The 10,606-nt window shown below is 46.9% G+C and overlaps 2 protein-coding genes across 3 annotated transcripts; both read right to left on the reverse strand.

Moving 5' to 3' along the window:
• Window positions 1–53: 53 nt before the first annotated feature.
• LOC106496164 (G-protein coupled receptor 35-like) lies at window positions 54–4,009 on the reverse strand. 2 transcript variants are annotated; one of them, XM_013956765.2, is made up of 2 exons: window positions 3,863–4,009; window positions 54–1,708 (listed from the first exon to the last, which is right to left on the reverse strand). In XM_013956765.2, the coding sequence occupies exon 2, from the start codon at window positions 1,694–1,696 to the stop codon at window positions 749–751; it is 948 nt and encodes a 315-aa protein (XP_013812219.1). In that variant the 5' UTR covers window positions 1,697–1,708; window positions 3,863–4,009; the 3' UTR covers window positions 54–748. The 2 variants fall into 2 exon arrangements, with proteins under 2 accessions (XP_013812219.1, XP_013812220.1); XM_013956766.2 differs by lacking the exon at window positions 3,863–4,009 and adding an exon at window positions 2,256–2,282.
• A 4,015-nt stretch (window positions 4,010–8,024) lies between these two features.
• On the reverse strand, window positions 8,025–9,823 carry LOC106496165 (G-protein coupled receptor 35-like). The gene has a single exon (XM_013956767.2). It carries the CDS (start codon window positions 9,821–9,823, stop codon window positions 8,891–8,893), a length of 933 nt encoding a protein of 310 aa, XP_013812221.2. The 3' UTR covers window positions 8,025–8,890.
• Window positions 9,824–10,606: the final 783 nt, after the last annotated feature.

The following is a 10,606-nucleotide window of genomic DNA, read 5'->3' on the forward strand; positions in this document are numbered from 1 at the left end:
TGTATGGTCAATAACACTGGGCATAGCTTGTTTTTTTCCATGCAGTAATGCCTTTATTTATACTCACAACGATTTTAGTCTTACAAAAGTCAGAGCATTTCCCCAGGCTAATACAAATGTTATATGGCAGGAATGGGCAATATTCTCATGCCATTTTCTGACTCTTGCAGTTTATTCAGCACACAGAAATAGCTAAATTCTGATGGCATCAAAAATGTATTGGTTGGCAGGAAGTTACCACTACACAGGCAAATCTTTTACTGTGAGCAGTACAGATATATTAGACTCTGCATTGTAGTACAGTGGCATTCTTTTTTTTTTTTTAAAGGACCATATATATTAAAATACTAGAAGTGGATTTGTGCATTGCTAAAAGGGAGCATAGTTCCTCTTGTTTAGCTGCATGCATATGTTATACGTATAAATGTGTGCATGACCAAAACAACAACCTTATCTACTCTCCATACCATGTGAATCTCCCTCTTGAAGAGGAAATACTTGAACCTGATCTGAGATACATTATCTGAGACAATAGCCAGAGCTGTATTCAAGTCACTGAGGTCAGAAGGACAAAAGTCAAGTCAGCATTGGCCCCTTTGAGGGGATTGATCCTTTCTGCAGTTATGCCCATACCCACAAAGATTACAGATTTTGTAGGTGGTCCCATTCCCTCTGCCTTGAAACTTCAGCAACACAGTGCCTCTTAAGAATGGGATGGGATTGACGTCGATGGTGCACTACAGCTTTCTTATGTCATGACTTGATCTGTGGGTTGCTGTGACTCTTCGCTTTGATTCATCCTAGACCTCATGAAAATACAAGGGGGGAGCAGAGAGGAAGTTTCCTGAAATTCCTTGGCTGCAAAGTAGTAGCAAAAAGCATCCAAACAGCAGTTAGCATTTGCTAAACATGCAAAGATCTGAATAGAGACTCTAACATTTGGGATCAGAGAACAGGCTCCAGCAACATCCACTGCAAACCGCAAGAGCAGTACAATGTATAAAGGTAAAAAGCATATAATGAACACACACAGATTCACAGAAACAATGTGGAGGGCTTTCTGGATTAACTTTGTCTCATGAGAGCTTGTGGACATCTTCTTTTTGAGACATTTGATGACTTCCACTGAACAAAAAGTCACAATCCCCAAGGGAATAAAATACCCAAAGAAAATGGAGAGTAATATTGAATATTCAGGCTCAACAGTTCTTTTCTGAAAGCAAAATTGTTCCTGTCCTTCTTCAAACTTTGGATAGAAGTAGGCATATGTTAGGAGTGTTATCCATAGAAGTCCACAGATAGAAGCTGATTTCAGTGGGGATCTAAGAGTTTTTGCTTTTAGAGGGAACTTTATTGCAATGTATCGATCAATTGCAATTATCGTGATGATGAGGATGCTCATAGGCCTGTTTGTAAAATATATACACTGTATGGTGAAGCAAAGCTTGCCGGTGGGGTGGTCTTGCTGGTGAAAATATATCAGGAAAGGCAGAGCGAAGAGCAGGAAACAGTCAGCAACCATCAGGTTGATCATGTACACTCTAGTCTCGGTCCACCTCTTCAGTTTGCAGCAGAAGACCCAGAAAGCAATCGCATTCAGCAGGACCCCGAAGATGAGAACGGGGATGTAGATAATCAGCTGAAAAAGCAGGACGCCATCCTGCACTGTGTCATTGCTTTGGGAGCAGTTCACCATGCTGAGCTGCCACTGCAAGAGGAGGACACAGAGGTGTAATATGGAGTGAGCGGGCAGTTCGTCCAGCACTGAGTCCTGCTGGAGTGCTCCCCTGTCTCCCTTAGACCTCATACCTGCTGTGTGCTGGTTTTCTTTTTTTCTTTTTTTTTTTTAAACTCTAGATGCCTCAAACTGTCAAGAGACACATGTATCCTCCTGTATAACCTTTTCTAGTTTGTGGCCTCATGCCCAGACCTCTCCATCAGCTACTGTCTCAGGCAGCAGGTTTGGCAGTGACCAACCCCCTCTTTTCCATAACAAGGTAGGAGCCCTGGCAAGCCCTCTTGGTCGCTTGCCATTGCAGTCCATCGCTCACCCATTTAAGTAGCATGTTTGCATCATGAGCAGTTTATCATAAAAACTGAGGGGCTGGGGAGCAAACTCCTCATGCCGATATTACTTGGGTAATAGGGTGTCTCAAATCATGGGCCTGGCTTTCCTTTACTGCAGCCTCAGTTTGCAAAACTGTGGTTATAGGAAAGAGTCGTGAAAGGAGAATGTTTATTCTGTGGTCCCTTACCTTTGCCACTGTTGAGGTAATCGTAGATCCACTAGTTCTTTCGTTTTAACGTCAGCCCAATGAGTTCACACCTCATTTTTATCCTTAGCCAGCATGCATTTCTCCCCTGCTTTGCCCTCAAAAGACCTTTGCCATGCCGCCAAAGCTGCCCCTTGGCACTTTGCTGGGTTTCTTCCTTACAGTTATGCAGTGCTGGGGCCGGCGAGGGGTGGGACATCCGCACCTGTGTTGGGACAGGCAGAGTGCACGCCCTGGCATCGCCCAGGGAAATAGCCCCCAACCTAATGCTGTTGCTGCAGCCTACCCAACATTGAGGGAGGCTTAACAGGGGCCAGGGACAGCTTGTCCTGGCCACAGACAGGCCTCTGTCCTGGCTGGTCACAGGGTAAATCAGATGGCCTTACTCATAGGAGGGCTGTGGAAATGCTTCGGCAGGGTTTAGGAAATGCGAGCTAGCAGATGCGTGCCTGATGTGGGCTTGCTGGCCCAGCGGCTGGTGGCACAGCAGCGGAGCATGGGTCCTTGCTGCCAAGGGCTTGCTCGGGGCAGCAAAGCTCAGCAAGAGCACAGAGCACCCTGTCAGGAAAAAGGCCTTAAAAGGGAAAATGAAAACAGGTGCTTGGTCTCCACCTGCAAATATGGGAAGCCAAAATGTTGCTAGAGCAAAAAAAAAATCACCGAATCCAAGAATTTAGATGGCCTCCTGGTATTTCTTTAAATATCTGAGGGCATTAGCCTACAGCAATGAGGCAGAGATGAATCAGACTGTTTGCAGCTCATTAGGAAGTGTTTACAGTAAGGCAGGGAAAGAAAGCTCCCGGATTCCTACAATCCCTTATAAATACATTACCTTATAAGTCAGTGGCTTCTAAGCATCCATATCTAAACTGCAGAAAAACTATCTGTGTGAACGAGGTGACGTGTTTTTAGTGCCTGAGATAGGGAGCCAGATCCAGCAGCTGTGGAGAAAAGCTCAGCACCTGCCCTGGAATCAGTTCTCTTGGGGTATTCCTGGCATTCAGGGATAAGGTAATTTTTAGGGTGGAATTTAGAGGAACTAATAGGAAGTCAGTGCCCTGACTCTTCTGAGTTTTTAGCCTTACCAGTACTTAGCTTTACTGTAGCATCATGTAAACCTACAACCTTTCTCTGCCAGCCTACCACTGTCAATGCTCAGTGCAAAAGTCAGTCTCTATATTTATGTCACACTCCCTGCACTTGTCAGAGAGGAGCAGCTGAGCCCCATGGGCATTGCTGGGCGTCCTGGCGCTCGGGTCCCACAGACCTCAGCAGTCGCCCTTTGGGAATACTGCACGCGCAGAGGATGCCACGAGTGCTGAGGCCCCAGCCGACAGTGTGCCCAGGAGCAGAAGCAGGGGTGCGTAACCCAAAGGAGGAGGATGGAAACTCCTCCAGGGAGTGGTGCAGTTCCAAAGCAGCACGGCATGACATGCGAGAGTGGCAGGAAAGCAAAGCATCTATGTGCAGCTGAGGCTTGACTCGTGCTAAAAGATAGACAGGCTTCAGCTAACAAGTGAGCAAACGCACTGGGATGGGGTGAGCAGAGCACACTGCCATGCACAGGTGTAGAAAGAAATGAAAGTTACCTGCTTCTGGCTGGCCGCTGTCTGAGGGATGTAACCTGCTGGAGAAGCTGCAAGGCTGACTGGAGAGTCTGAGGGAAAGCCCGTGGGAGCTGGAGCCGCGTGGTGCAGAGCACGACTGCCGAGTGAGCCTGTTGCTGGCAGCTCTGGTAGCGCTGATATAAAGCAATGAACTGCTGTTCCCCAAAAGTGCTTCATTTATTGTCTCCTTTTGGGGACTGACGAATCTCTGGTGCCCTCTGTTGTTTCTTTCACATTAGATCAATGCTTTCCCATAAGTTTTTCCACCCAGCCTGTGCTTCTCCCTGCCTCACATGAACACAATTAATATTTTCAGTTGTGGGAAAACAAATAATTTCTAAAATAAAACCCATAATGGTTGCAAATTGCTGTTCTGGCAGTGAAAGGTTCTCCCACAAGCACACCAGACTGCACAGCCTTGGGTGCCGCTGCAGGGTGCAAAGGCGGTGCGCAACCCACCAGCCTTTCTGGGCAGGCACGCTGTGTCGTGTGCCCCCGAGCAGAACAGACCAGCCCGGGGATGGAAAAAAAGTAGCGTGTTTCTCTTTGGCCTCATTGCAAGATGGATAGTAAGGGTGGCAAGCGTGATGGGACCGCTTGTCTTCCACGAAACAGCCGGGTACGTCTAATGCCTCTTGCTGATGTCATCATGGAGAAGCTGTGTCAAAGGACAGTCATTGCTAACCAGGGATGCGCGAGAGATAACGGTGCGGGGGGGGGGGGGGGGGCGCTGTAGCCTTAGCTGAGGTGGTCAGTGCCTGTAAAAAGCTGCTTAATAACAAGTCAGTGTGCTCATGGTATTTTGCTTTGATGGCTTTTGTTGTTGATTTCTCTGTCTCTGAAGGCTTCCACATGCAGCAACTGCAGTCCTTTTAATGCCAGTTAATTTAAGGAGGTTAGCACCAGTTTGCATGGATGTGCAGAGACAGGCTCGGGGAGAGCCTGCTAACAGCACAGCTCGACCCAGCCGGCACCCTGCCCTGTGCACATTCACAGCAGGGCTCCAGCCTCAGCGACTCAGGCTGCCTGGCCATGGGGCAGCCTGTCAGAGGCATTGCTTTCTCTTTTGGGGTTGTTTGGAGGAGAACCATTTAACCCGATTTCTTAGTTTTAAATGAGCATATAAAATACTTCTGTAGCTAGCAAGAAGATGCAGAGCCTCCAGTATGGTTGTCTGCTCTGTCTCTAGTGGTCGTCAGTGTCTATCAGTCCTGCAGAGGAGAAATGTCATGGGGGTCTGACTTGCTAAAATCCATTTGTCTATGGCACAGCAAAGGACAGAGCCAGAAGTGATAGTCCCAGTTAATTCCTGTTGTCTGTAGCCATGTCTTCATGCCTGTAGCCCACCTCCCTTCTGCCTATAAGGGCAGCATTGATCATTAGGAGAATCTTTCCCTAAAATGCTGAGGGCCTAAGGCAGTGCATAAGAGTGCCTGGCCCTGGCACAGGCTTGGTGTTTTAAAGGCCAGCAGTAGGAGAGTGGAAGCTCAGCGTGCACAGCCCAGTCCCCCCTAGACAGCTGGCAAGGACTGGAATATCCGTGGCCATGAGCTGCCATGGAGTGCAGCTGGGGACGCCTTAGCCCCTGCCGGAGCAGGACCAGCTCCTCCGGGCTGGCACAGCCATAGCGAGCATGTGACACTTCCTGGGGGCTGTGGCCTGGAGGAAGATGGGCCCGATGAAGCACCCAGCAACCTCCATGATTTCACACCATCGAACCATAGTGTGACCAGAGGACCGGAAAGATGGCCCACACTACTGCCATCAGCCCTGCAGCTTTCGTACCGGTTATTCTATTATAAGACTATGAGATGTTCAGGTTAGGGACTCTGTGACTGCCTGTATGATTAGCAGAAGCTCCCAAACTGGTTCTGCCACCCTCCCAGAGACTCAGCCCTCCTCCAGAGGAGTAGGTAATGGTCAGCAGAATGATGATGTTCCAGCTGATATTTGGAGATTTGAGCTGTCAGATTGAATTTCTAGGGCAAGAACTTACACAGTCACTTTCTTACCCATCCCAGTTGTGCTCTTTTTGAGCCCTGTCCTCACTCAGCACTTCCAGACCTTCCATGATCAGCTGTGTGAGCAGTGGCAGACACAGCCGAGCTTCTGTAAAGGATATTTATTGTTGCTCCATGTGGCGCTAGCAAGTGCGCATGGCCTTGTTGGGCACCTAAGGAGCCCTTATGGGAATGCAAGGTTGAAGAATGTGTCTCTGACTCCCTCAGGATCTTTCCAGATAGATAGGTAATGTCTTCTGAGCTTGTGGCTCCAAAGGCAATGGCTGCAGGTTTAGCAGCAGGTGGTTGGCTCTGTGATGATAGATCTAAGTTGCAAATGTACAAAAGGGCAAGGAAGGCTCTGGACATAATCTGACTCCTTCATTTCGTCTCCTGGAACTCCATAAGCAGGCTTAAAGCATTGCCTGGGAAGAGCTTAGAGGCTATTTTGTAGATTTTTCAATATTTAGAAGGAAAAATAGCCCAACCTAGGCAGGGCCTACAGAACAGAACTTGAATAACATGGCGGGGGGGGGAGCAGCTTTTATAGGTTGCTGGCTCATGAAACAAATGCATTTCACCTATGAAAATGTTTGGTGCATTAATGTGGGCAGGCTATGGAAATAGATACCCTGACCCTGAGCTGCCACTGGGAAAGGGAAATTGGGGACCCAGGCTTGTGCCACAGCATAAACCCAGGGAACAGCAATGGCCCAGCTAGCAGGAGTCCAGAAAGGGTTAACAAAGGCCCTCCTCAGTACCCACAGGTGGGAGTAAGCAGCTTTTAAGGGCAGCTACTATAAGAAGGTGGGCTAGGGGCTGAGTAGTTCAGTAGGGCATCAGGTGAAGGACTAGGAGGAACTGCTAGCCCTGCAAGGGGGCTGTTGGTGTGGGGCAGTAGGTGACACCCCAGGCTGGGTCAGTGGGGCTGCTGGGTGTGTGACCTGGGGTGCTTTGCCTGGGGCTGGCGGGTGAAGGTGGCCTCTAGCCTGCAGTTAGGTGGGCCAGGGATAAGGAGCTGGAAGACTGTGTTTGGCCTGTCAGGTAAGCTGATGGGAAATATGGTGCTTCTGGATCTGCTGAGAAGAGAGGCCCATGGTGTGGGCAATGTGGCCCACTCCTGTGTGTGGTGTTGGCAGATGAGGCAGCCTCCGAAGAGGGTGTTTCTTAGTCTGCATCCTGTGGTGTTCTGGTTCAAGATGAGGGTGTAAACAACTGATGATGGGAGATTAAGTCCCCAGAGCTGCTGCTGCTGTTTCTGAGACTTTCTCAGAAAGTGTTGAACTGCTGAGGGCTTCTCCTGCATAGTTTCCCTCACAAAGGAGGGCAGTGGCAGCACAAGGGCTTTTCGGCCTCGGACCTCTCTGAGCTCTGGTGTTGGCACCCTCAGCCTCCAAATGTGAGATCTGGATAAGTAAGCCACAAGCTACTTCCACAAACTTTGTGGAGTCACCTGGGCTCTGTAAATGCTTTCTTGGGTGCTGTTTCAGACCTAGGCTTGCTCTTCCTGCACTGCCTTAAAAACCTTTTTTGCCCTTGGGGCTGTTGTGGTGATGTGTGCTTGAATGGGTCTATTAGTGAGCTCTCTGAGTGAAGAAGGCTCTACTTCCCTTTCCTTGAGGCAGCCCTCCCTACGTAGGCATCTGAGCTATCATCACAGAATCAATGCAGCGGGTAGACCTTGCCCAAAAACTGTGGGGAATCCACAGGGTCTATCCAAACTCTCCTGAGGTCAGAAAACAGGTTTTTACCTTGAGCTAATCCTTTTGTTCCAAAGAGGTTTTGGGATATGGTGCTCTTGTCTCCTGGGTGCTCCACGGCAGGAGAAGGGTCATGGGGTAGGATGCTCTGCTGGGAGAGCTCTCTGCTTTCCTGAGTCTGTCAGGTAACAGCTCTGGGGCAGACCCAGTGGTCCAAACCCGGAGCCAATTGTTTGGGGTGAACCAAGGAGCGGGGCATGGTCTACCCAGTTACTGGAAATGCTGGTGAAGAAGCCTGTACCTCAACAGGAACAGAACTTGCCTCCAACAGTATACTAAAGACTAGAGGCAATACTCTGCATATGCAGGTATACCTGATCGAAGTTTTCCTTCACACAGTTGTTCTTGAAATATTTTTAAATATTGTTTCATTCTCACAGGCTTCTAATGTTTGAAACAAGTGTTTTCTGTTGGATCACTGTATCATCTTGTTGGCTAGCACCTAGCTAGTAACTGGGCCTCTCAGATGCTTCCTCTCCTGACGGTAAGGTATCTTTGTTTGCTTGCTGTCCTCCAAAGTAACAAAAATATTCTAAAAGTTATGACCTATTCCTTTCTGTTTCCTGTCACTAAGGTTTCTTACAGGAAAGGTAGCCCAACATCTTCATATTCTGCCTTCTAAGGAGCCAATATTTAATGAAGGCTCTAAAAATCTCCTTGAGTCTTCTCCTCTGTGGCACTAGAGAAGCCTTGCTTTCATCACAAAGGTGTTGCTTCACATCTGTCTGTCCAACTGACTTGAAGGACAAGAGCAGTCAGAAGAATCTAGGCTGTTTTCTAGGCTGGTGTACTTGGTAATATGCTGGTACCATGTGAAACCCTCCCCCCACCCCAAGGAAGATGATTAAAAGGAAGCTGAGTTAGTTTAATAATGCAAACAATCTGAAATAATACACAATGAGGTGAAACATGGTATGTTCTCATATATGTGTTGACAATAAGGATCAGTTGGTTGGTTACAAAATGAAATAAAACAGGGAGATATGTGCAAGTTGCCTGTCTTCCTATAGGAGTAAAAAGTATGTGGAGGGGGAAGGGAGACATGTTAATGAACAGAGATTACATGCCAGCTTTTACACATCTGTATGTAACAACTCACTTTAATAGAAATATAGAATATAGCGTAGAACTCGGTAATGATAAACCCACCAAAGATCTCCCTGGAGAGAGAGAGTAATAATTATCCCAGTGACATTAGAGCTGTATCTTGTCTTGACATTGCATGGTGGGTGTTTTTTCCTTATCTTCCTTTAGCAGGTCTGTATCTGAGAAGTGCGTATTTGATTTGTTTTGTCAATGCTGGCTTTGGACAGAAAAAGGGCCTCTTGGAATTCCTTGGTCACAAAATAATAGCAAATGCTATCCAGGCAGCAATTGGATGTGGCAATGCACCTCGTCACAGAAGAAAAGTTTCTCATGACCTGAATCATGGAACAGGTAACTCCAATGCTTTCCATTATGAACCTGGTAAGTACCCCAAGGTAGGCTGGGAGAAAACATATTAAAAATACAGTCATATTTGTATAAATAACGTAAATGGCTTTGTGGATTAATTTCTCCTCCAGTGAACTTGTGTTCAGCCTTCTCTTCAAGTTCCTGATGATTTCAACGGAACAAAAGGTCAAGGTTGCTAATGGAAGAGTAAAAACAAAAAAAAGTGAAAGCAGGGTCAGAATAGCTGGTGTGGCTGTATCCTTCTGAAAGCAGAAAGTGGCCTGCCTCTGCTGAAGCTGTAAGGTTGTGCTGATTATCACAGAGACCCAAAGAAGTCCACAGAGAAGTGCAGCTTTCAATGGAGACCTGAAGGCCTTAGCTTTCAGGGGGTGCTTTATAGCAATGTATCGATCAAGAGAGATAAATAAAATGGTGTAGATGCTCGCTACCATGTTGATAATATACATTGCCTCTATAAACTGGCAGAGTTCATCTCGGACTGATTTATTCCAGAGTAAATAAGCCATGAATGGCAAGATGCAGATAACGGAGCAATCTGCAAAGACTAAATTGATTACATACACCCTAGTTTCTGTCCACTTCTTTACTTTGTAGAAGAACACCCACAGGGCAAGGGCATTAAATATTGCTCCAAAAAAGAAAATGAGGATATAAAGAGTAAATTCAAGGAGATAAACGTGGTGGTGGAGTTCTAAATTTGTGAAATTGCAGTTGTTAGATGCATTCATTATCATGATGTGTGGATGCCGTGTGATGTTCTGAGACCTGAAATGGGAAAAGACATGGTAAGACTTTCCTCCTACCTCTCAATAGATGCAGGACTCATTATAAAAAGGTATCTAAATGAAACTTTTTACTCTGTTATAAATGTGAACTTGACTCTACAGAGATGGCTTTCTCAGTCAGCCTGTAATTGGGATGCATCAAACTCTAAACTGAGTTTGTTATTGTAAATATTTTAGGGTGTACTAGCAATAGTACATAGCAGGCACCCTCTATTAAATAGAGGAGCCTTGAATGGAGCATGGGGCAATAGCACTCATAGAAAGGATTCCTGTGCTACAGTCCCCAAAGATAGTCAAGGTATCTTCTGGCAATGTGAACACTAATTTCTTAAGTCAATCTCTGCCAGTTAGGTAAAATGAGCTCAGTTTTGAGCCAGGCAAGAATTTTGATGACACAGCACAATCAATAAGTAAAAGCTCTGATGCTAGTGATGGCTTGGGAGATATGGGAGTAGGTCCATGAAGGGCTGTGAGGGCATAGTAGATGTTACTTGGCGGACATCCTGATGCTGAGTCTAGCCAGGTGTGTTGGAGTCTCTGGGATGCCTTGGGGACCTGCTCCAAGCTGAGGAAAATGGATCTGAGCCTGAGTTCCTGTAGCCTGTTGGCATGCTCAAAATCCAAAGTAAGGGTGTGAATGAGATGTGTACTGCTCTCCAACCCCTCTGGGTGTGTGTGTATTAAACTGATTTTTAGGCCCACTATTCCAGGGCAGAGTAAGAGCTT

Source organism: Apteryx mantelli, chromosome 9 (assembly GCF_036417845.1).
Source record: "Apteryx mantelli isolate bAptMan1 chromosome 9, bAptMan1.hap1, whole genome shotgun sequence".
NCBI lineage: Eukaryota > Metazoa > Chordata > Aves > Apterygiformes > Apterygidae > Apteryx > Apteryx mantelli.